Source organism: Macaca mulatta, chromosome 14 (genome assembly GCF_049350105.2).
Source record: "Macaca mulatta isolate MMU2019108-1 chromosome 14, T2T-MMU8v2.0, whole genome shotgun sequence".
Taxonomy (NCBI): Eukaryota; Metazoa; Chordata; class Mammalia; order Primates; family Cercopithecidae; genus Macaca; species Macaca mulatta.
Genome location: NC_133419.1, coordinates 101,805,038 through 101,832,434, shown reverse-complemented (window position 1 = coordinate 101,832,434; position 27,397 = coordinate 101,805,038). Strand labels below are relative to the sequence as shown.

General features: G+C 36.7%; 1 protein-coding gene and 1 non-coding gene across 2 annotated transcripts in view; both read right to left on the bottom strand.

Moving 5' to 3' along the window:
- The window catches only part of ARHGAP42 (Rho GTPase activating protein 42), a 307,373-nt gene that overhangs the window by 52,346 nt on the left and 227,630 nt on the right, over nt 1-27,397 (bottom strand). The window contains exons 6-8 of the mRNA XM_002799784.4: nt 19,518-19,628; nt 6,165-6,269; nt 3,009-3,138 (exon numbers count right to left, since the gene is read on the bottom strand). Coding sequence (XP_002799830.1) covers nt 3,009-3,138; nt 6,165-6,269; nt 19,518-19,628 — 346 coding nt within the window. The remainder of the gene's footprint in view (nt 1-3,008; nt 3,139-6,164; nt 6,270-19,517; nt 19,629-27,397) is intronic.
- On the bottom strand, nt 4,961-5,065 carry LOC114672562 (small nucleolar RNA U13). Its single transcript, XR_003722965.2, has one exon. It is a non-coding gene; the product is annotated as a small nucleolar RNA U13 (small nucleolar RNA).

The window sequence follows — 27,397 nt, the reverse complement described above, 5'->3', positions numbered from 1 at the left end:
ATAGAGACATTTTACATATGATATCTCTAATTCTTGCAATATCATGACAGGGGTTTAAATTCCTCTTTTATAAATGAAGAGAGACTGAGCTCAGAAAACTATTGGCACAAGTCACAGGTCAGCACAGGCACAGAATTTCAATATGGCTCTTACTCTGGAACCCCTGGCTCTTTCGGTTACTCTGAAGTCTAGCAGAATGTGATTTAATGCATGCCTTGAGGTGGATAACATAAACACCCCATATTTGGGTAGAGTGGAACTCTGTCTAAACAGTGAGTTAAGCCTACCCCATCACATCCATCTCCATTTATCACTCAATTTATGGCTTTGATATTTATTTGACATTGGTCACTGGCTGCTAATTGTGTAAGTGTGTCTTATGCTTTCAACTACAGAATAAAAACTTGAAGTCAAGTATTTATCTCATTTTTGTCCCCCACAAGAACTTATCTACCCAGTGATAGCAAGTGCACAATCGATACATCTTAGTAAACTGGTTAGATTGTTTTTAATGTAAACACTTTCAAAGATCCCAAGTGAGAAGGGGCTTTGGGTATTTGCTCCTCATATAAAAGTAATTTCAAAAGCATATAAATATATTCCTTTTTCTTTAGATCCCTTGGCAAAGGGAATAGGGGAATATGATAGGTGGGAAAAGACAGGAGGAAGAGATTATAATGAGGCAAGAGAGAATTTCTGAAGGTGATGAATGTGTTCATTATGTTGTAGTGTAGTGATGGCTTCACAGGTGCATGCATATGGCAAAATTTATCAAAAAATGTCTTAAACAGGCGCAATTAATTTATGCCAATTAGACCCAATAAAGCTATAAAATAATACAGGCAGATACAGATCAAATCAAGATGGAAATTGTCTTGGGGGAGGAAAAATATCAACAAAGAGAGTGTTAATAAGGAGAATTGAACTGTGAGACCCTCCAATTCAGACACTGCTAAGGGTCCATCACAACAGGGGCATAACCGAAGAAGCCTTTTAGAAGGATCTGCTGGAAGCACTGTAGAAGATGCATTAGATGATGTGCAAGCCTGGAGGCAAAGGGGGAACAGTTAGGAGGTCACTGCAAGGGTCTCGCCTGGGCGAAGGCAGTGGAGATAGAGAGAAGGTATGGAATCAAAGGATATAGAGAAAACAGAATAGACAGATTTGTCCCAAGGCTACAGAGAGACACTGGTGCTAAGGATGGATTGCCTTGACTTCTGCAGCCTACGAGAGTGGGTGGTGCCAGTACGAGAAATTTAAAAAAAAAACTCAGAGGAGAGGTCAGTACCACAAAGGGCTTTATCATCGGTCTAGAATGACCCAGAGAAGTTAAGCATCTTAGAACAAAAGATACCAACATCAGGTAAGTGCATAAAACACTGTGCTTAGTCCATCCATGTAACCCCCAAATTATTGAAGGGCCTATGCTTATAGACTGACCCAAATGTCCAAGAGCTTGACAATAGGTAGGCAAACCATGGTTCCACCCAGTGGGTGCACTCACTACCAAGTAGGACCGAATATGATATATTTGAAGATTATGTACAAAATAATATTGTAAGCTAATCTAAAGGTTTTTTGTTTAGGATAAAATATTGTGTGCCCACAAAGATTTCAGCAAGTGTGTAACACCTAGAAAAATATTCAAGAAACAAAATATAATCAGATCACAATGAATACAAAATCCAAGGATGGCACCTCCTCTATCACTTGCATGTTTACTTCCCTCACTGGCAACAAATTCTTCCAGTGGCCAAATATTTTATTGGTAGAAATGTGAGCTCCTTTCAATGTACTGTCACATGAAGGCTCTCGAACCTGGACAAAATCATTTCAAATAAATATTCAAAAATTTCCTTAGAGTCTTTTCGAGGCTTGAGTAAAAAACATAACAATTAAAAAAAAAAAGAATAAAAATTTCCTTAGAGTCCTAAATGAAATCTATATACCCTACTGACAAGCCAAAGGACTGGTAATTTTTCATGAACTGGGGGAGGGTAAAAGCTACTTATTATGCACTAATTATAGAGTACCTAGGCAGATCACCAGTTTTATCATGTTTAGATATGAAAACAGTAGACTGGCCAAGGTAGATAGTTATGAGAGAGAAAAATCCTAAAACCCAGATCTCTTGAACCGGCGTTCCTCTATCATCAAGTCCATGCAGTAATAAATGTTTGCAGAGTCTGCTGGATCAAATCAAATTTGTGTGTGTCCTGCTCTCCAACACATGAGCATCACTTAATCATGTTGCACATACAGTGTATCAAAAGCCTTTCACATTGGTCCACGATAGGCTGGAAACACACACAACTGTTTCTTCACCAAAAACAGCACAAGAATGATGCCTTAGGGCATATCCGGTTTGAAAGTGTTAATGTAGTCAAAATAGTCCAACTAGTTCGACTTAATGACAAGTAACAGGCACAAAAAAACTCCAGTTATACAAGTCTGAATGGCTTTTTAATATTTTTGAGAGAAAAATGTCCTCAGTGAGAGGCAATTATAATCATGCTCTATTGGCTTTGGTACTTATTTCCAAACCTCAAGAAGTAAAGAGTGCCAATTTGACATTACCATGATTACCAATTTTACACCTGAAAACTGACAGGGCACAAAATTAAATAAAATAATGCCAACAGAGGGTAAAACTATTATCACAGTCACCAGGATGATTCATCCCAATAAAGGCTTCGGTTTGCAAGTTTCCATGAAACTTTAAGTTGAGATTAAGTATCACAATTAAATGCTAAAACGGAACTCATGTTATGGTATGAGTGAAGACTGTAAGTTCCAAGTTCAACAATATGCCAACTTAGACATCCTGACGGCAAAATGTGGAAAAGCTTCCTCACTTTGGTCGTGGTTGGGGGGAAAGTAGATATAAAGCTGTAAGAAATTTCAGTCCTTCTACTTGAAGGAAATACTACTAACCAAGTCACATCTCATGGAAATATTCATAGATGGCTAAGTCATAACAGGCGTGAAGTTATGTCTTTGTGACTCACGTTTCTCCTGGACATACAGATAGCCTTCCATCGTCCACTGGCTGGGTGGTCTGTAGTCCTGGTTGGCAGATTTCATCCTTTGCATCAACCGCTCTACCTCTTGTCGAGTACTTTCAAAATTATTCCTCGTCTTAAGTAAATAGAAACAATAATTTCAGTCATTGTTTTCTACCAAGTTTCAGAAACACCCAGACTAATATTTTTAGTTTTTATTTATTTATTTTTGAGACAGAGTATCACTCTGTCACCCAGGTGCGATCATGGCTCACTGCAACCTTGACCTCCTGGGCTCAAGTGATCCTCCTGCCTCAGTCCCCACAAGCAGCTGGGACTACAGGCACACACCATCCCACCTGGCTAATGTTTTGTAGAGATGGGGTGTCACTATGTTTCCCAGGCTGGTCTCAAATTCCTGGGCTCAGCGATGTGTTTGCCTCCCAAAGTGCTGGGATTACAGGTGTGAACCACCTGACTGGCCCAGAAAAATGTTTCAAAACTGCAAATCGTACAAAGATGACCTTGATTCTTTTGGCAGTATTCACCACATCTATATCTTTGTGACGTTGGGTCCCAAGGTCTGATTTTGAACCGATTTAGTGAAAACTTCTCTGAATGACCTTCCGCATGTTTCTGTTTGAATCTCTGTGTGTGTGTGTGTGTGTGTGTGTGTGTGTGTGTGAGACTTTCTTCCTATTTTCACACTCCAACATTATTACTTAGAGGGTAAACTATGGCAATTTAAAAAATATAGGATGCACTACGTAAAATTTGAATTCCCTAAATACCTAAGGTAAAAAACAGATATATAGGGACTTAGTTTCTTTTAAGGGAAAAAACAAAATAAGTTCATACACTTTTGATACATGTGGCATTGAACAAGTCAAGAAAAAAAGTTTGTCACCACAGTTCCAAAGGCTATTTTCAAAGAAACATCATGTAGCTTTATTTACTAGCACAGGTATTATTAAGAGGTGAGTGTATAAATTAACTCATAAAAATCAACAGGTTTCCAAGTTCTAACTTCTTCTGTGGCAAGAAATAGATTACTCACTTTATATCAAGTTTACTTAAGCTATAGGAAGAATCAGGCTTTTCTCTGTGAATACCCCTTTTGCATTACCTCAAAAATATGCTTCTGAAGATATAATAATCACCATCACCTAACTCTAAGGAGTTCATGCCTCATTGAAAAAAAAAATCTCAAAATGAGCAAAATTTTCTTGTCACTTTCATTATTTTTGTCTTTAAACATAAGGGTCTATTTTTCCCCCCCAATTCCTTACCTCTCTCCTATTCCTGAATCCTAAGAATCTTAATGTAATTTTATTTAATGTGGAAGTAAATAATAAAGATACTTCAGCTTTTATAATTTTCCCTTTTAATAGTAACTGTAAAAGCCTAAATACTTTCCATATGGAAAAACAATAGAATGAATCAAAGGTGAAATTGATTCTGCTAGAAAATCTACGTTAAATAAAAGCTAAAACTCAAAACACAAGGGAATAAATCCCCTTACACATTTCTTATGGGGCATTCTAACTCTGTAGTTTTATTTATTGGATGTTTCCACAATGGCAAGAACCAGATAAGCAGAAAAACATACACTTTGTAGAAAATTAAGCAAAGGTTTTCCAAATGATTTGGGCTATATAGTACTTGGCAGTCAGGGTTTCAGTTATAGTAAAACCTCAACAATTAGGACATCATTATTCGTCAAGTTTGATAATGTGAAATGGGTTGGCCCAACTTTTGGGTGTGTTTTTATGTCAATGCAAGTGTTGCTCAGCATTTGAACATCAGAATTTGTATAATGATGCAATCAGAGACTAAAAGGACTGATTAGACTACTTTACAAAATAAATTCTGATAGAAATAGATGATCTGTATGGAAATAATTCTCACTTTAAAAAAATTTTTTATTTTGTATTTATTTTTTCTTATTTTTTTTTTCAGATTAGACGGGTAACGTGCTGGGATTGTAACAAGGTTCAGAGGGTGGCACGTCTCACACATGTGCGTGAACACCCAGACACCATGCCCGTGAACCGTAAAAGGATCTCTCGCTTATGTCTTAAAGCAGTTATTTTGAATGCCTCAAAACCACATTCAAACCTGTTATTTGAAAATAATAAACAGCACATATTTTATATTCAATTTCAGAGAAAGATGAGATCTTTGTTGTTAAAGTACAATCCTTCATTTCACAAATAAAGAAATTTTGCTCTCTTAAAGATGAGACTTCTCAGGCTAGGCATGGTGGGTCACACCTGTAATCTCAGCACTTGGGAGGCCGCGGCGGGTGGGCCACCTGAGGTCGGGAGTTCGAGACCAACCTGACCAACATGGTGAAACCCTGTCTCTACTAAAAATACAAAATTAGCCAGGTGTAGTGGTGCATGCCTGTAATCCCAGCTATTTGGGATGCTGAGGCAGGAGAATCGCTTGAACCCAGGAGGCGGAGGTTGCAGTGAGCCAAGATCGTGCCATTGCACTCTAGCCTGGGTGACGAGCAAAACTCCATCTTAAAAAAAAAAGACTTCTCTAAGGTCTTGTTTCCTTATTTCCAGTATTTTCTTTTCTAGTTTTCTTGAGGTATAATTGACAAATAAAAATTGTATAGTTAACATGTACAATGTGATGTTTTAACACATTTATACATTATGAAATTACCACAATCGAGTTAATTAATATATCAATCACCACATAGTTACCATCTGTGTATGTTGAGAACATTTAAGACCTAAACTCTTAATAAATTTCAAGTATTCAATACAGTATTATTAACTATAGCCACCATACTGCAAATTAGCTCTCCAAAGTTATCCATCCTGCATCACCCAGTAAATTAGTAGGAATGCTGGATGAAGGCAAAAGTTAATAAACTTTCAGGTGTCTCCAACTGGGTAATATTTTTATAAAATTTGCTAGTATAAATTTTTCTAACTAAGATTAGGGTTTTGTGGGGTGTATTTTCCACTAGCAGCTAGAAAAAAATTGTAATACATTTATAAAGTGGTTTCTCTTAATTCTTGAATTTTACTGTACTTAGGCAAGTATTTGAAAGATTCCAAGGTTTAACTTGGTTATAACTTAGTTGCCCTGTGAAATCAGATTCGCAGATCTGCTGAGAGACAGTAAGAACAGGTAGACTCTTACATTCTGCAAGTTGAACTGCAGCTGTTGCTTATACGGTGCAAATTCCTGGGCAAGTTCATATCCCTCGTGGTAAAAAGTAAATAAGCCCTGAAGAAATGACAAAAGCTGCAAAGATAAAGAGATAAAGAACCATGAAAATGTGTTTTAATGATCATTTAATGATATAAAATAGGGAGAAAATTGTATTTCATTATAATTCCTCAAACTAATACATTTTCAATGGCTTTGGCAAGGCAGGCAATAGATTTACAATTATAAAACAGAAACCACAAAAGGATTTTTATTTCCCTTTTGGTAGACAGTAATTTAACTTTTGAGGCTGATCAAGGACATTTGTCATGTTAACTATTCTGCTATTCAAATGCATTGAAGAAATATCCAGAAGAGACCACTAAGATAATGACTAAAGTATAATAGCATAGATCCCACCCTGCAAGAACTTCTAATCGAAACAAGGGGATAAAAGATGTGCGATGTAAGGAAGAGCAAACCAGTAAATCACAGATAAGAAGTAATCAAGGGAAGGAATGGGAATTTGGCCAGATGAAATTAAGAAAAAGCATCACAAGGTGGCAGTACTGAGTTGAGTATTGAATAGACAACATTTTAGCAAAGGAATGGGAAGAACTCAGGGAATTGGTGAGCAAAATCACTGAAATAGATAACACAGGTCTTTCATTTCTGAGAAAGTAAAATCTTTACAAAGTCATAATTTCTATGATCCTAACCTTCTAATCTCAAATTCATACGTGTATTTCTGTTTTTATCCATAAATTAAGACAGGCTCTCCATGGAATTATAGGACACAGGTTATATGGAACATTATATTGGAAAAAAATTATTTAAGCATTTTCATTTCATTCACAGGGATTTTATTTCACAGACTTGTATACTAACCTAATCTTTCCCACAACCTCTTCCTGCGATAAAGTTAGAAAACATTTTTGAAAAGTCACTCATAACTTATCTGTAACTTATTATTTTAAATTAAGGAAGAAACACAATTTGAAACCATTTTCTCATGTAAATAATATGCAGCCACCTCTTCTGTCTGCGTAGGCAGGGAGGATTCAGCTAAGCATCAGGCACATGTGCTATGATTTCCAACAGATAAACACTGGTTCTATCTGAAAACAATGACCTCATGCTTTTCTTCCTACAAACAAAGTCATGTTCATTTCAGAAAACATTTTCAAGCCATTTTTGTTGTTATATGTTAAGGACTTTTTTTCTCTTGTTCAAACAGTTCTGATAGTGCACCAAAATGTAGCATTTGCCCTTTTATAAATATTTTACACTGTCAGTTTTATGTCATCTAATACTATCAAACCTAAATATTCAATAGATTACAATGATGCTATATCAAATTATCCAATAAAATACATAGTCTACCTGAATGCATATAATATAGCATAAACAAAACTGCAGCTTAAATTGGATTAAAAAATACCTTTAATAAAAGTTTGCATATATAGATTTAGAGCTTTTCAGAGAGAAAATACTTTTGAAATATATATATATACACACATATATATATATATAACAGTAGTCTTCTAAACATCCAACTAACAGTTTATGAAGTTGCTAAGGAAGTATTGTTTCATGTTTTACCATTTATAATTAATCCACAATTAAACTGTCTTGTTACAAACTGGATGCGATACAAAGCAGGTGCTGCTTTAAAAGCATCATCAGTATAAAAGTTAATTAAACTTGTAAAGAAGATTTTAAGAATATCTGTGATAAATCTTCTATAAAACAATGAATCCCCTGAGATCCATCTTTTCTAATATTCTTGGTTTCTAGAACACGGAAAAAAGACAAAGCACACTGATGTTTTCAGAAGCATGAAGTAAACCATTCCAAACCACACCCAGAACACTGCTAAAAATTCTAACAAATGGTCAATTATGATTCTTTGGCCACAGAAGTTTCCAATACATTTAAATTTCTATGCCATGGCTTGATGCTCCAGCCCTAAAGTACTAATACTAATCTGAAAACATGAAATTCAAAACACTCCAAAATCCAAAATTTTTAGAGCACTGTCATGATACCACAAGTGAAAAATTCCACACCTGATACTTTTGCTTTCTGGTGGTTCAATATATACAAATTGTGCTTCATGCACAAAATTATTAAGAATATTGTATAAAATAAAATTATCCTCAGGCTATGTGTATGAGGTGTATAGGAAACATAATGACTTTCATGTTCAGACTTGGGTCCAATTCCCAAGATAGCTCATTATGTATATGCAAATATCCGAAAATATGAAAAAAATAGGAAACACTTCTAGTCCTAAACATTTTGGATAAGGAATGTCAATGTGTATTCTATTTCAAAAGACTAGACATCTGGAGAAGATGCTGGGTGCGCTCCAGGGAACTACCTGTGAGACGCTCCCTCATGCGAAGGGCTGCTGCATGATTGCAGATTCACTGAACCACATGTGGGTCGCCCTAACCAAAACTCTTATGGACGTATTTTCACACTGATTTTGGTAAACCAATATTTCCCACTAAACTCTGCTTTTAAATTCTTAGTCATGTTCTAAAAAGTAAGATCCTGGTACCCTCATCTTATTCAGATTATTCCATATCCTTAGCATTTTATACGCAGCCAACTTCAGTCAAGAGGAAAATAAACCCATTGGCAGCTTCTAGCAGAATTCAGATTCACTTAGTAGCAGACAAATTTCTTTTAATCTCATAAAGCACGCTGAGCACCTGCTAGGAAATGTACAATCCAATAGAAGGCACATAAGAATTATATACAAAAAACAATCCACCTTTTCCTTTTTATTCCACGGCTTTGGAAGCAGCATTTGGGTTTATTGAAGATCGCATTATGAAAAACCTGCCTCTAGATGGCAGCAAAGTTAAACGTTTTATAGGTTTGAATCCTATACTTGTTCCTTTCATCCTCTACAAAATTCCAAGATGTGAAATGAAAGGAACTGAACAGGACAGCCTGAAAAGCTTTAAGAATTGCACTTCCCACAGATCATTTTCTTTGGTGAATCTGCCCGAATGGCTGGGATGTGAGGGAAAAACTATGGTTTCAGTTTACCCTAAAGTAAATTTGACATTTAAAATAATAACAGTAACCATAATAACAACTACAAACTCCTAGATAGACAGAATAGTTTGAATACTAAGAAAGTTCCTTTTATCATTGGGAAAATCTCATATAGCACATTATTATTCCCAAGGGTTAGAACCAAATTACTTGTCACTCCAATAACCCAACCAATTGGAAAAACTGATACCATACTTACAGATAAATGATCTTTAAAATAACCCCATTACAAGCCAGAAAAGGAACAAATATTCATAATTTCCCAGCCCATTAGTAACCAATTAACTAAATGCAGTATGGATGTGGCACTTCCAAAAGTGTCAAGCCTTAAGTTACCACTGATGATGTAAATGGCAAATAATAGTAAGAGTTAAGAAAAGGGGTTGGTGAGATGAAGAGCCTCTAAGTGGTAGATATAGTTAATTTCAGATAACTGAATTGCTCAAACTGAGAACCATTGAAGTGTGAATGCTTTTACAAGGATGTGATTCACTCCTACATGCTTACCCTCTTTTCTGACTGACAACAATCAATTATTACAATGACCTCTTTTCTTTAGCTTATTAAAATTCTCAAAGTGGTAGAGACATCCCATCTTCCTACAGCAGCACTGCCAATCATGCTCTGAATTTGTTCTTGAGTTTAATGGAACCCTCACAATCAATTTCTACAGAGCCCGTCCACCAGCTTTACCAACAAAGTAAAGTCAGTTGTCAAATATAATTCAGTAACCATCTTTGACCACTAAGAACTGTAAGCATAAACCCTTCTCTCCTAAGAAATTAATCACTGCTTAAAATACTGAACACTCCACTCTCACAGTTAATGTCATATTTAATGATAAAAGAGTGAATGTGTTCCTTCTCCACCCAAGATCAGGAACAAGATAATGATGCCCATTCTTGACACTTCTAATATTGTGCTACAGCTTCTAGTCAAAAAAAAAACTAAGCAAGAAAAAGAAATAAAAGGCATCCAGATGAGAAAGAAAAAAGAAAAAGCATCTCTGTTTGCAAATGCCATGATCTCATATATATAAAATCCTACAAAATCCAGGGCAAAGCTATTATAACTAATAAACAAGTTTAATAAGGTTGCAGGATACAAAGACCAATATACAAAAATCAGTTGTATTTCTATACACTTGCAATGAACAATCTGAAAATAAAGTTAAGAAAACAATGCCATTTACAATAGCTTCAAAAAAATAAACTACTTGGGAAAAGTGATTTAACAAACGACGTATAAAAGTTATGCTCTGAAAACTGTAAAATACCGTATAAAGAAATTAAGGAAGGTCAAAATAAATGGAGAGTATCTCATGTTCATAGACTGGATAACTTAATATTGTTAAGATGGTAATATTCCCCAAATTGACATACATATTCTACACAATCCCTGTCAGAATTTCAGCTGACTTTTTTGTAGTAATTGACAAGCTGATTCTAAAATTTACAGGGCACTGCAAGGAACCCCAACCAGTCAAAAAAAAAAAAAAATCTTAACAACAAAACAACAACAACAAAAAACACTTCAAAACTTAACACAAAACAACAGTAATCAGCACAGTGGGATATTGGCATAAGGGTAAATTGAAACCATAGTCTTTCCTCACATCCCAGCCACTAAAGCAGACATGTAAATCAGTGTAATGGAATTGAGAGCCTGTTATACACATACATTCTGTCATCATCTGGTTTTTGACAAGAGTGGTACAACTACACAAGGGAGAATGAATAGCCTTTTCAACAAATTATTCTAGGATAATTGCATAGCCAAATGCAAAGGAATGAAGTTGAAGCCCCTACCTTATGGCATAGACAAAAAATTACCTGAAAATGGATCAAGGACCTAAATTTAAGACATAAACTATGAAACACTTAGAAAAAAGATAGGAATACATCTCTATGATGTGTTTGGCAATGGATTCTTATATATGACACCAAAAGCACAAACAACAACAAAAAAATACACAAACTTCATCAAAATTAAAAACTCATGCTTCGATGTACACTGTCATGAAAATTGAAAGAAAACTAATAGAATGGAAGAATATATTTAGAAAAATCATTTATCTGATAAGGGGCTTATATGCAGAATACATAAACAACTCTTACAATTAAATAATAAAAAGACAAATAACCTAGTTTAAAAATAGGCAAAGAAACTGAATAGACATTTCTCGAAAGAAATATATGAATGGTCAAAAAGCATTTGAAAGATTCTTGACTTATTAGTCATCAGAGAAATCGAAATCAAAACCACAGTGAAATCTAAGTTCACCTCTCTGGGATGGCTAGACACAAAAAGTGAGATAATAGCAAGTGTGTGTGAGGGACATGGAGAAACGGTATCCCTCATACACCACTGGTGGGAATGTCAAAGGGTGCAGTTATTTTGGTAGTTCCTCAGATGGTGAAACACACCATATGACTCAGTAATTCTACTTCAAGAGAGGGAAAAACTTGTATCTACACGAAAATTTGTGCATGAATGTTTATAACAGGTGTCCCCAATCCCTGGGCTGCAGACCAGTAAAGGTCATTTGCAGCCGGTTAGGAACCCAACTGCATGGCAGGAGGTGAGCTGTGGGTGAGCTCTGCCTCCTATCAGGTCAGTGCTGGCATTAGACTCTCATAGGAGCGGGGAGGCCTATTGTGAACTGTGCATGTGAGGGATCTATGTTGCGTGCTTCTTATGAGAATCTAATGCTTGATGATCTGAGGTGGAACAGTTTTATCCCCAAACCCTTCCCTCCCGACCAATTTTTTCTTGGAGAAATTGTCTTCCACAAAACTGGTCCCTGGTGCCACAAAAGGTTGGGAACAGCTGGTTTATAACATTATTCATAATAGTGAAAAGGTATCCATTAACTAATATTTGGACAAGCAAAATGTGGTCTATCCATACAATAAAATATTATTTGGCCCTAAAGGGAAAAGAAGTACTGATGCATGCTTTCAGATGGATGAACCTTGAAAACTGCATCTGAGTAAAAGAAGCCAATCACAAAAGGTCATTTATTATACAATTTCATTTGTATGAAATGCCCAGAGTAGGCAAATTAATAGAGACAGAAAATAATTAGTGGTTTTCAGGATTGGGGGTTATGGGGTATACTGGGAAAGACAGCTAACGGATGTGATGTTTATTTTTAAGGTGATGAAAATACTTTAAATTTTTTTGTAGTGATTGTTGCACATATCTGTGAATATACTACAGTCCCTTTGGATATTACAGTTTAAATTAGTTGTCTGTGTGGCATGTGAATTATATCTTTATGAAGTTTTTTTTTTCCTTTTTTGAGACAAGGTCTCACCCTTTCACACAGGCTGGAGTGTAGTGGCACGATTAGAGTTCACTGCAGTTTTGACTTCCCAGGCTCAAGTGATCCTCCCACCTCAGTTCCCAAGTAGCTAAGACTACAGGCGCATGCCACCATGCCTAATTAATTTTTGTAGAGGTGGTGTTTTGCCATGTTGCCAAGACTGGTTTTGAACTCCTGGGCTCAAACAATCCTCCCGCCTCAGCCTCCCAACTTGCTGGGATCACAGGTGTGAGCTACCATGCCTGGCCTGAAGTTGTTTTTAAAAAATAAAAATAAATACTTCCCATACACAAAGCACCATAATGCACTATAAGAAATCAAAATGTTATATAGTTCCATTCTTCACATTTGGCCATCTAAGCTTCTAAGAAGATTAGAAAAGTAAGGCAAAGTCAAGGCATCAATTTTCACACTGTAAAAGTGTCAGGCCTGTGAGTTAAATCTGTAGTCTTTGCAATTCCCTGCCTGGAGGAGACTTCGAGATAAACATCTTAAAGGATACCTTCAAAATGACTACAGATTGCTTTAAGTCTAATGCATAGATGTGCAAGGGAGTTCACGGCAAGAAAACAAAAGCATATACAAATCTAATCAAATAAATAATGAGAAACTTGAAGACAAAAAGAGAGCCAAGAATGGAAAGTGGCCAGTCAATGCTGGTCTGGAAAAGACTGCTTTTAAAATCAGAGGACAGAAGCACAAATGAATGAATGGACAGACATGCACACTGATTAATAAAACAAAGCCGTGGCCATCCATCTCCTCAGCACTCAAAAACATCATTGGAATTCCTGAAAAGATGGATTTCTGAGCATTCAAGAGGAGGGAATTCAGATGAAGGGGCCTGAGGTACACTTTGGTGGTAAAGGAACAGAGGCATTGATGAATAGCCAGCTTATCTTTAGAGCTCAGTTATAATAGAGAAGGTACTGTCACCAGCAAGGTGATAAAGTCCAGCAGAAGCTACATGATTGATTTCTACCAAACACATAGGATGCATTTTTCTTATTTTTATAAAATTCTGTTCATTAAATTATATCACAAATTTCCAATTTTCAATAACAGTACCCTGAACTTTAGATTTATCCATGAACTGTTGCAGATTTTATTTTTATTTAAAAGCTTTGCTGTTTCATTTTCAAAGAATGATTGCCCACAGATTTTAAACAGGATAGAAATTTAACTTTTAGTCCTACAGAGTTTCAAAAAACAATGATGCTACCTTATTTTTTTCACTTTGATTTACTAAATTAAAGCTAATTGATTATATTGAAAAAGAAAAAAACATCAAAAGGTTAATCTTTCAAAATCCGCTCATCTATATACTAGCGGATGGATTTTTTAAAAAGACTTAGCAGTAGCATTTCAATCTCAAAATTATTTAAGCTTTTTAAATTCAGAGACTCTAAAAAGTATTTTATAGTATACTTCTTGATAATAACAAGCAAAAACATGTTAGCAAATTATGCAAAATTTTCTTCAGCAAAAAATTTAAATTGGATTTAGCAGTCCAAGGGAAGAGCACCAAAAGCACTCTATTTTAGTTTATATATGATGATTTATTTTCCTTTTCTGCATTAACTTTAAACATTAATACAAAAAAACTACAATGGAGTCTAAAAGGAATACTGTAATATGAAAATGCTATTACAAAACTTACTCTACGCGTATATTTAGAAGGCTAAAATTAAAATGTGTTTTTAAAAAAGCTACCTGGGGCTTTAAAGCCACAACTAACAAAGGGATTCATAAGTGTTGTTTTCCTATCTAGCAATCACAGTATAAGTGAGGTACACACTGGCTGGTGCTTTATTGATGCTAACGATGTACCAGGTACAATACAAGAGCTCTACGCATTACCTGTGCTGGTTGATCCTCACTACGATCCTGGGAACTACACATTATTGTTGTCCTCAATATACAGATAAAAACCTGAGGCAGAGAATTTGTAAAATGTGCCATATTTGCACAGCTGTAACATGTGGAGCCAAATTACATCTTATTCCAACTCATTTAGCTATTATACTTTGTCTCTGCTTACCAAAGGTAAATCTCTTATTTTCTTCTAATTTTAAGGAGCTAACATAACTACACAGTATAATTTTCTAATCATCCATTTTATTTGGCCAGAGCAAATATTATCAGGAAGGATTAATTTCTGTGGTGAAGTGGCCACTAAGGAAGTGGTACTACACCATGACTTCAGATTTGGGTTCTGGGTTCCTACCTGCCACTTCAGATTTGTGGCCTTAGGCAACCAACAATCTTTCTGTAACTTAGCTTCTTCATCTAACAACTACTTCATGATAATGCTGTTATGGATTTATGTGAGCTAACAGAGAAAACACATAGCACATAGTAGTTGCTCACAAAACATACATCCAACTAAGTAGGCTTCAAGGACATAATCAACACATACACAAGTTTATAGCTGAATGAATCATAAGGCAGATGAGTCATAACAAGATTCCGTTTTCTAAGCCACAAACCTTTATGTACCGTGAAATACTTCTGAGACCTCTGGGCTCCTCCACAACTCTTACTCAAGCTGTTTGTGTTCAGAGTACTTCTAGAACTGCTTCTTCTAATCCATAAAAGTTCTCATAAACCTCAGGCAGCTCTGAGCAGTAGGTGAATATTATAACCAAGAGTCAGGAGATGTTTCTCCCTCCCTGATCTCTTTCCCCCATCATAAACCTAAACTTACGTATCTTGTTGCCATATCTGGAAGGATGAGCCTGCTGTTCAACAGAAACATAATATGAACCACAAATGAAGCCAATGTGTAATTAACTAGTCTCACTCTGTCACCCAGGCTGGTGTGCAGTGGCGTGATTTTGGCTCACTGCAATCTCCACTTCCAGGGTTCAAGTGAATCTCGTGCCTCAGCCTCCTGAGTAGCTGGGATTACAGGCACCCATCACCATGCCTGGCTAGTTTTTGTGTTTTTAGCAGAGACGAGGTTTCACCATGTTGGCCAAGCTGGTCTTGAACTACTGGTTTCAAGCGATCTGCCCGCCTCAGCCTCCTAATGTGCTGGGACTACAGGCGTGAGCCACCATGCCTGGCTAGTAAACATATTTTAGATACTTAAAAAAAAAAAAAAAAAAAAAGTGAAATAAATTTGAATAATTTATTTTAATACAATATATCCAAAATAGCATTTCAACCTGTAATCAGTATAAAAGAGGTATTAATGAGTTATTATCCATTTTTTCATACTAAGATTCTGCAGGCTGATGTTGATTTTATATTTATAGCACATCCTAACTCAGACTAGCTATGGGTAATTACTACCACACAGAATGGTGGGTCTAGAAATCACCAGTGAGCTATAATCCCTTTCTATATAAAATATAATAAACTAGAAAAAAGATGGCTATTAAACTTGTATAGCTTATAGAGAACTGAGTTTAAAAAGCTGATTTCAGGCCAGGCATGGTGGCTCACCCTGTAATCCCAGCACTTTGGGAGGCCGAAACAGGTGGATCACCTGAGGTCAGGAGCTCGAGACCAGCCCGGCCAACGTCATGAAACTCTGTCTCTACTAAAACTAAAAAAATTATCTGGGTGTGGTGGTGTATGCCTGTAATTTCAGCTACTCGCTCAGGAGCCTGAGGCAGGAGAATCGCTTAAACCTGTCAGGTGGAGGTTGTAGTGAGCTGAGATTATGTCACTGCACTCCTACCTGGGCAATAGGGCAAACTCCATCTCAAAAACACCAAACATACTAACAAAAAAATTGATTCCAGGTATGCTTTTAAAACAATAACACGTAGCTTATTTATAAATAACATTTGAATGTCCTCTTTTAATCCATGTGTCAGACCTAGTTTTTCTTTAGAATAATGACAATGTAGGAATATTTATTTATTTATTTATTTATTTATTTATTTATTATTTATTGAGACAGAGTGTTACTCTGTTGCCCAGGCTGGAGTGCAGTGGTGTGATCTTGGATCACTGCAACCTCCACCTCCCAGGTTCAAGCAATTCTCATGCCTCAGCCTCTTGAGTAGCTTAGACTACAGGCACATGACACCACGCCCAGCTAATTTTTGCATTTTTAGTAGAGACAAGGTTTCACCATATTGGTCAGGCTGCTCTTGAACTCCTGACCTCAAGCAATCCACCCGCCTTGGCCTCCCAAAGTGCTGGGATTACAGGCCTGAGCCACCATGCCAGCCAGAATATTTATTCTTAATAGCACATGAATATGGCATAGAAGTTTTATGACAAGCGGTATGATCTTGATATTAATTAAAACAATGTAAACTAATCTCAAATATATCATCGTAAGGTAAGAATATTATTTCGTGAATCACTATCCCCTGTTCATATTTTCTATCGGATTTCTTACAATCTATAGGAGATAGACCCATCCCCAGGGCATTTGCTTTACTCTAATGCTTATTTGTTAAACTAATCTGGGCTAAAGCTAGAATAGACTACTAGATTTCTGCAACATGCAATAGCAATACAAACAAGAATTGGATTTTTAAAGAACAAAAACAGCAAAGACATTAAAGTGTTTTCATGTCTTTTTATGTTTATAGTTCCCGGGAACTTTGGTTTACAACTTTTCTCCTCCAAATTAATTTGTCAATGCATAAACCTAAAGATTGACATACACACTCATGCTTCATTGATCCCATTTCTATTCTCATTGTTCAAATGGATATTAAGTACAACTCCATGGATGAGACTCTGAGGCTAGAAATGAGGATGAGACCAAACTGACAGTACTATTTGGTTTGGCCAGACGCTCTAATAGGAAAAACAGAGCAGCCAGGAAAATATTTTGGAAGAAGGACAATTTTAACATCAATTTTGACTGTGGTGTCATAAGAAAGGTATGCATGACAGAAGACTTATCAGGACATCATAGCTTCGGATAAGGTTGAGGGAAGAAAACACATTTCAGTTGAAAGATGGCTTCTACTTCTCTACCGTATTTTTACAGGAATTCATAAATTCTTGTCATTCTTTCTGCCACCTGTGAGCAAACATTTTTTTACAATCTCCTCTTTATACATCTGATGTCATCTTACAGAATGTTCTAGTTCACTGTTCCCAGACAGGATGGGCTATAAAAGAGACCTAGGGAAACAAGCGACCCCCATATCATCTTCCAAGAGGAATAAAGGCATACAGATGTGAAAGGATTATTCCAGGTGTGAGAAGAAACAACAGCACAGCAGATCAGCACAGTGTCTGAAGGAAATGGGAAGACACAACGAAGGAATATACAGAAAAACTGTCAGAATTAATGGGGTCTCTGACGGTTTGGTGTCAAGAAGAGCTGCAATTCAAAAATCCCAAGGGGCAGGCTCTAGGGAAGTAGTTTGCTAGCAAGAAGCGAAGCTTCAGAAACCATGGTGGGATTCTGGGGTGGGACTTAGTCAATGGGAAGGGGAACAGGATCCATAAGTAGTGGTCATCTTCCTAGAACAGGAAACGTTAGGCTGGCTAGTTGTCCATGAGCCCCAGATGAGCTTCAGAACATTCTCTAGGTCATAGAAAGTTTAATCAGATCTTAAAGTGTCTGCTATATAAGAGGATAATCCTAGGGGATTTAAGGATTAAGTGTTTGGTAAACAGAACTTGAACTTCAGTTTGTTATTCTAAATAAAAGGTAAAAGTTAAATCCCTGAGCCTGAGTGGTGGTCTTCAGTTCCCTCATCTCTCTAGCTGAAAGCTGGTCTTGCAAATGTGCCTACTGCCTAGTTTACAGGAGAGAGTCAATAGGTTCCAACTAAAGGAAGAGGTCCTGGAAGCCAGGTTGGGCCTGATAACTGTCCCCAACCTCTGCTCTGTCTCAGTTTTCCATTATCTTTAGGGGACAGCTGGTGGATTTCCATTAGAAAATGATTCATGTGAAATACATTTTACAATGTTGTCTTCCTTTGCCTTCTCCTTATCATATCCACTAACAGAGAGTATTTTATTTTTATTATGAATGGATTTTTTAAAGGACTGACATAGGAAGAAAAGAATGGCTTAAATTAGGTATCTGATTACTTATACATTTATTAACCCTATCCTCTGATCTCATGGGAATTGAAGAATGCAGACAACAGACCACCTGACTCTAGAGCAAACCTTTATTCATCATACATGCCACTTTGTCAAGACGCCTTTTTAGGCAATATTGGAACACATTAGGGTATCACTTGAAAAAAATGCTAAAAAATGAAATAAGCTTATAAAGACCAGCCACCTGTTCTTTTCTGTAATGCAGTTTACATTAGGAAATCCATTACATTTTACACTGACTTGGGAAAATAAATGACTTCATAGGAAAGTCCAGCAGATCCGAGCCCTGTGAGGAAGGGGAAAACAGAGCCTTCAGTTTTCCCTCTCTGTCTAAAGTTTTGCTAAATGGGTCATTTTACTGGTGAAGTGTACTCATTCATGTATAGATAATGTACAGCCCCTTTTTTTAAAATTTATTTAATTAATACATTTCATTTTTAGAGCAGTTTTAGGTTTGCCAAAAAATGAGTGGAAAGAATGAAGTTCCCTTATGCCCCCTTAGCTCACCTGTCCCCTACCACCTCTGTACTTCTCTCCCGCTAACAGCTTCCTCTCTTATTAGCATCTTGCATTTCTGTGGTACTTTTGTTATAGCCGATGCGGCAATGCTAATACATTAATATTAAATGAATCCATAGTACACATTAGAGCTCAGTTTTTGTGCTACCCATTCTACGGGTTTTGACAAATGTACAACGGTATTCTCATCCATCACTACACTATTGTACAGAAGAGTTTCACTGTCCTAAAAGTCGCCTGTACTCCACCTGTTCATCCCTTCTCTACTCCCCTTTTATTTTTATCAATCATAATTTTCAAGAAAAATTATATATTATAAAAAAAAAAGTGTACTTTTTTTCCATAGATTGTTTTCAGCCTACCATTTTTACAAAAAATCTGAAACTTACCGGTTCAACAAATTCAAACTTCTTTTTTTCTTGGACCTCTTGAATTTTAAAGACATATTCTAATGACGCTTCATAGAAGTTCTGATGTTCTCGGTCAATTTGTGTATCTGCCTAAAGAGAAAAACCAGAGGGTGATTACTGATGGTTCTACATAGAGAGAGATTCAATTCCTGCTCTGCTGTCTTTATTACAAAGTAACTCCAACCAAAAGTTTAACTCAGCACTTATTATAGTCTTTGCCTACAAGAGCATATAGTGTGTGGGGCAGGAGATACACACACAGACACATAACACACACAGAATAAGTACACAATACCCATTGCAGTTAAAAAAAAATACAAGAAATGTAAATGAAAAATTATGGGATCATAGAAGGATGGATAAAATTCAAAATTATGGGACAAAATGGTGGTATTTGGAGTTGAATCTTAAGACGAACAATTGACTGAATAGTCGACAATATAAAAAAAAAGCAGGGGCCATTTTCCTGAAAAAGTAAAGAGGCATGAAGAGATGGATTTGACTGCAGTGTGAACACATGGAGAAGAAGAGGGAGAAGTGAGGATAGCATCATACTGTAAAATATCTTGGATGCTGCATAACAAATTAGGATTTTAATGGAGGGAGAAGCATCTAAGAATATTAAGCAGGAGAGCCACTTCATTAGGTAAGATCTTAGATAATGCTGGTGGCAGAGTCAAACAAATAAACAGACAAATAAAAATTCAATGGCTCTAACCTGATGAATCATGCTATGTCAATGTCATGCACACTCATTATATCTGATTGCAATAAGGTTCTATTGACAAAGTATAAGAGAGTATTACTGAGGTGATTTCATTTTCTTTTAGACAATGCCTCTCTCTTCCCTCTTCTCTGCCTACTATCACCCTCAGATGCACTCTTTAAAAGTGACTTTGGCTTAGCAGAGAGACATGACTTACTTTTCTTGCCCACCTCTACCTTCCTTGTTGCCAGCTGGATGTTACAAAAGCCGATGGAAAGAAGGGGCTCTCTGGAGTACTAAGTATCCATTGACACCAATTTGGGGATAGAAAACTTGAAGCCATTTATAATGGGAGTTTGACAAACAAAATTAAAAAAAAAAAAGATTTTATTGGTAAGACTTCCAGTTAACAGAACTTATTAGTAATTAAGATTTGGAGGAGTAAAAAATTATACATGTACTTTTAACTGTGCAGGGAGTAGATGCCCCTAACCCCCACGTTGTTCAAGAATCAGCTGTAATTATATATACTTATTATGCATTTAATTAGGTGATTACAAAGAATCCAATATTACCAGCAACTCACTAGAGATGTTTAAAGTTGAGTATTCTAAATTTTAAGCTAATAAATGTGAAGAATGTATAAATCAGGTAGGAGATTTGAACTCAAAACTTTTCAGCTCCCAGACATCACTTATGAAAGATAGAGGTGCAAACAAAAAGAACATCAGCATTCCACACAAATTATATTTCTTTTCTTCTTACCTTCGCTTATTGAAACACACTATATACATAAGAATTAATTAATTTAGTAATGAGGGATAGGTGTCAATAAATGTTTAACAACTGGCTCTCTGGGGAGAAAAGCCTGATTTGCAATATTTGTGGTTTCTGTGGTACAAATAACTCCAAAATGGCCAGTTTCAAAACACAAACTCAACATCACAGAATGTGGGAGCTGGAAAGAGATGCAGGAAAAGGACTCTCTGGAGCGTGTCTTAGCACACTACTGGGTGACAGGGATGCAAGAATAGGGGCACTATTCTATTCCACAAGTTATTTTGGAAATTTTATTTACTTTAAAAGATAATGTCAGGCTGGATATGGTGGCTCACATCTGTAGTCCCAAAACTTTGAGAGGCCAAGGTGGGAGGACTGTTCGAGCCCAGGAGTTCAAGACCAGCCTGGGCAATATTGTAAGATGCTGTCTCTATTTTTTTTTTTTTAAAGAAAAAATACCCAAAGGATTATAAATCATGCTGCTATAAAGACACATGCACACGTATGTTTATTGCGGCACTATTCACAATAGCAAAGACTTGGAATCAACCCAAATGTCCATCAGTGACAGATTGGATTAAGAAAATGTGGCACATACACACAATGAAATACTATGCAGCCATAAAAAAGGATGAGTTCGTGTCCTTTGTAGGGACATGGATGCAGCTGGAAACCATCATTCTCAGCAAACTATTGCAAAAATGGAAAACCAAACACTGCATGTTCTCACTCATTGGTGGGAACTGAACAATGAGATCACTTGGACTCTGGAAGGGGAACATCACACACCGGGGCCTATTATGCGGAGGGGGGAGGGAGGAGGGAAGGTATTGGGAATTATACCTGATGTAAATGATGAGTTGATGGGTGCTGATGAGTCGATGGGTGCAGCACACCAATATGGCACAAGTATATATATGTAACAAACCTGCACGTTGTGCACATGTACCCTAGAACTTAAAATATAATAAAAAATAAAAAATAAAAAAATCTAAAAATATATATATATACACACATATATATATGTAACATCGTTGATTGTGTTGTGAGCACATGGGAACAAACTAGAATGTTGAGACCTTCAGAGTCTAAAATTTTTTTTTTCTAGTCAACAGAACTATGCAGAAAAGATTTAGCACAGCAGGTCTAACTGCTGTTTCTTGAAAGGTTTGCTTACAAAGCTGGACCTTGGCTGGTGTCTGGGAATGTTAGTTTAGGGAGGGTTCACATCACTCTAACAGCTAAGAGATAGCTTACTGCACCTAAACTGTTTGTACAAACAATATGGTTTATGCAAACACCTCCTTTCCCTCTGGGAGTTTGGAATTTGGGTACATGCCCGGGAGCGGGTGCTATGTGACCAGCTCCCAGTAAACCTCTAGGCAACAAGTCTCTAATGAACTTCCTCAGTGGACAACATTTCACAGGCCACAGCTCCTTGCAGGGGGAATTGAGCATGCTCTGTGTGTCTCCATTGGGAGAGTACTCTTAGAAGGTTGCACCTGGTTTCCCCCAGAATTTGTCCCCTGTACCCTTTCTTTATTTCCTTTCACTGTAATAGATCTTAGCCATGAGTATGACTATATGTGAGTCCTGTGAGTTCTCCAAGCAAATTACCAAAGCTGGGGGTGGTCTTGGGGACCCCAACACAAAAGTATTAAGTCATTTCTTCAGAAACTTATTTGCCATGCAGAGTCTCATCCCACTCACCCTCCTCCAAAAAGGGGAATGGGAAGCAAAGAAAGGTTAAAAGAGAAATGACTCTTGTTGTTTGCTACTTACAGGGTGTTTTCATAGCCTCCAATGTGGACTACAGAAATTTGATAGACCAAAGCTGCTAAGAAACATCATCCAGAGCATACAGTACTTAAGGAATATGACAGTTCAATTTCTTTACAGTATAAGATATAGAAAGACATTCTTTTACTTAGAATAGATCTCTTTAGTATGTAAGCTCATCATATGGTTCACTAGCAAACACTTGCTTATAAATCCACTAGCAACCGGTGCTATATATTTTGTACTGGATAAGTAGAGTAAGCCTAGGATTCATCAATTGAACTGAAATAATTTTAAAACTGAAAGGGAGCACTAGTAATAATTAGGCCAGAACAACAGGTGTAAACTGTTGTTTACCTGGCAAAAAAAGGGACCTAAAGAAACCAGATTAATTGCATAAGAAAACCATATGGCTCTGCAGATAGCTTATTGTAAAGCTATCTCAATTCAAAAGAGAGGGAAAGGCGGCAGGTGATATTTGTTGAATCATTTCTTGATGGGAGAAAGCCCCCCAAAATCTGGCCATAAACTGGCCCCAAAACTGGCCATAAACAAAATCTCAGCAGCACTGTGACATGTCCATAATGGCCCTAATGCCCAAGCTGGAAGGTTGTGGGTTTACGGGAATGAGGGCAAGGAACACCTGGCACGCCCAGGGCAGAAAACCGCTTAAAGGCATTCTTAAATCACAAACTACAGCATGAGCGATTTACGCCTTAAGGGCATAAATGTTCCCGCTACAGTTAACTAGCCCAACCTATTCCTTTAATTTGGCCCATCCCTTCGTTTCCCATAAGGGATACTTTTAGTTAATCTAATATCTACAGAAACAATGCTAATGACTGGCTTGCTGTTAATAAATATGTGGGTAAATCTCCGTTTGGGGTTCTCCGCTCTGAAGGCTGTGAGACCCCTGATTTCCCACTTCACACCTCTATATTTCTGTGTGTGTGTCTATAATTCCTCTAGCGCTGCTGGGTTAGGGTCTCCCCAGCAGAGTTGGTCTCGGCAATTGCCCAAGGAGAAAAGATTTAAGTTTGACTTTGAAGAATGAGGAAGAGATAAAACGAGAAGAGTTTGAGAGACGTGATACGGTCAGGAAAAGAGATGTTATGCTTAGGTAGGACAAAAGGTTTGTGACTAAAGGTTTTGTTTGGAGGAGACAGAAATGAGAGTTAAGGCAGAAAAATATAGAATGAGTGTAGATTTCATCGTATAGGCAATACAAAAACTTGAGAAGGAGGCTGACGAGAAACAAGCAATATTCAAGATTAACATGAGGACAGTGCAGAATACATTAAGAGGTGGCCTGGGTACATGTGAATATAAAAAGATCTCTTATCTGATAATGGTGAAGGAGTCTGGTGCACCCCAGCAAGAAAGAGAAGCTGAATGATGTGAGTGTGAGAAGCAAGGAAAAAGCCACAGATAAATTTGATACAAAAAAATACTACTACTAGGCTGGGCATGGTGGTTCATGCCTATAATCCCAGCAATTTGGGAGGCCGAGGCGGGAGGATCACTTGAGGTCAGGAGTTTGAGACTAGACTGGCCAACACAGTGAAACCCTGCACTAAAACTACAAAACTTAGCTGGGCATGGTGACACACCTGTAGTCCCAGCTACTTCAGAGGCTGAGGCATGAGAATTGCTTGGACCCGAGAGGTAGAGGTTGCAATGAGCCAAGATCATGCCTCTGCACTCCAACCTGGGCAACAGAGTGAAACTTGTTCTCAAAAATAAATAAATAAATAAATAAATAAATAAATAATACTAGCATTAACAGATAATTGAGAAAATGACAGGTGGGAGCAAATTTGGTAAAAGATGGTGAGGTGCAAGATTTCGCACTTCACTAGGAATTGGTCAATCTAAAGTATTGGTAACCAGCCAGAGGACAGAGCAAAGACAGTCAGGCATGATGAAATCATGCCATGAGAGATGTTCATCTAGATGTTATAAACAATGTGAAAGTAGAAGAGGTTTCAGAGACAGAAATTGAAGGATGAGAATAGAGATATAAGAACTATGCCTAAGGACTTTGCTTCATTTAGGAGGTGACTGAAGAGGAACCTACTGAAAGAGTAGTTAGTGATAGGCGGAAAAACCAAAATCTGGATGTCTAAAGGGAATCTATTTCCTCTTTACTTTTTTCCTAAGTATAAATATAAAAATATTTGTTATTGTAAGCTGATTCATTATTTGTTACTATGACAGAGAAATGTGAAGATAGTAAGAATTGCAATCCTACTGTTAATATTTTGATGTGACACACACACTTACACACACAAACACACACACACACAAACTTCCTTTCAAACAAGCCTGGTGTAATACTGCATATTCTGGTTTACAGTCCGCTTTTTTCCTATTTGTATGACTATTTCTCAATGTCTTTAAATGATTCTCCAAATAAGTTTTAATATATCACACTCCATTTTTGGTCAAACTACATTTGTATATTTACCCCAATCATTCTTTGTGCCATTTCAGATATTTATAAATTTCTGAACTTACAAATAATTCTTGTATCAATATTTAAACAATATCTACACAATTTTTATGCTTATCTCTGATAATTTCTTTGGGGTAAATTCTTACCAAGAGAAATCGTCTCAACTACCTAGCATGTTTCAGGTTTGTTGAAATACACTGTCAAATTTACCTTAAGAATGATTAAATCTTTTTATGCTCGCACTGGGAGAACAAAAGTGTGCCCAGTTTCCTATACCTTCACTAACAATAGATATTATCTTTATCAAGTTGAAAATGACATGTTGTTATTTGTATTTTCAAATACATGTGGCACTCAAACTAACCATATTTATTATAACTCATATTTCCTCCTTAGTCAATGCCTGTTTGCGTCCTTAGCCCATTTTTTCCATTGAAGTGTTTACCTTTCTGACACTGATTGGCAAACTCTTCTTGTATATAAGAGATGATAATCCCATATCATATGTTGTTTACATTCCCTAATGGTTTGACATTTAATTTGGCTTAATGTCTTTTGAAACAGATTACTTATTTTTATGCATTCAGGTCTTTCTACATTTCCTTTATGATGCCTTCCTTTTATGCTTAGAAAAGAATTATTTATTTACATAACAAATATTACTTCTTTTCATCCACTATAAAGCCTATAATCTTGAAAAGTTTGCTTCTGATTCTCCAATTGTTTACTCCAATGGCCTAATTGATGGTCTTGGGATTTTGTTAATAAAAGACGACCCTTCAATTCAGTCCTGGAAATGGGCAGCCACTTATTTTTCAACAACAAAATGATTAAGGAGTCAGCTGTGCAGGTAGGAAGGCACAGAGGGCCTTTATGAGAATGAGTTAATAAGCTTGGGGCTGACAGAAGGACCAGAGCTGTTCTAGAAAGGAGCAGATGACTTTTAATACCATGTCACAGAATTAAATATGTTTATGGCAGCATCTCCCTCCAACAGGTGTGATTCCTAGAGGGGCGGGGGCCGGGGGGGACCCAAGCTACATTTTGCCTTGTCTACATTATATACCCCTGAGAAGCTACCTTAACACAATGTGTTAGTTGTGTTGTGTTCTAGGATGTATCTCCTGGAAAAGAAGTGTCTGTGCACTTGTGGAGTGAGGTGGGAGGAGGATGTTACTATGCTATTATCTTTTTCAGCCTCCACTTAAATATGAAACCAGAATGTATTTTCTGTTTTACCATAGCCTAAGTTGTTAAAGCAAGGCAAGTAATAAATATTGAGCTAAGCTGTCAGGAAAAATTGGGATGTATTCTCTAGAGCACTTCAAAATCAGGATAATGTTATCATTTCCTTAAGATGGTTTAAGCAGTATCTTCAAAGAATGATTTCTCATATTTATCAGGAACCTAAAGTTCTTTAGGGTCTCTAAAGACCACGCTTAATTTTCCTTTAGTCAATTTGTAAAAAGGTGCCTGGCCATAGCCCTGGGCATGGTAGATGATGATGTACTGATGATAATTAGATGAGTGTCTCTCTACATGACTACATCCACATTCATAACATAACCCCCTTCTATCTTAGGTTTATTCTAGTGCAAGGTATTAAGACATTTGGTCTTAACATGATCATTTAAGACATTTGGTACATGTAAACACAGTATTAAATTACAACAAGCAGTACCAAATACAGTAAGGTTAAATATGTCCAAGAAATTTAAAATAGAAATCTAGTTTTTCTTAATGGCAGATTGTCTTCCATCAGTTTAGTATCAAAATCTTTCCACAAGCACACAATTATATATTAAATTATACTATTTTTAATAGCATGTGTTAATAACAGAAAGCATACTGATGAAGTCATATATTAATATTAAGCAAAACAAAACTTCCCAATGTTGAACATCTTTAAATAAAGAAATTTGATACTGTCGATGAGAACATATGCCTGTTGGAAAAAAAGGGAATCAGATGCCAAAATCACACTCCTGTTTCTTTTTGAGGCAGTAGGAACTTTGTAATACTCTGAGTTGTCAAGCATGCCTTCTGGTCGAACTCAGAGGTAGGAGAAATAAGAAAAGGAATAAAGAGAGCTGAAGACCAGGTTGATCTTGAAAAGCAGTTCAGGAAGGCAGGAGGTTT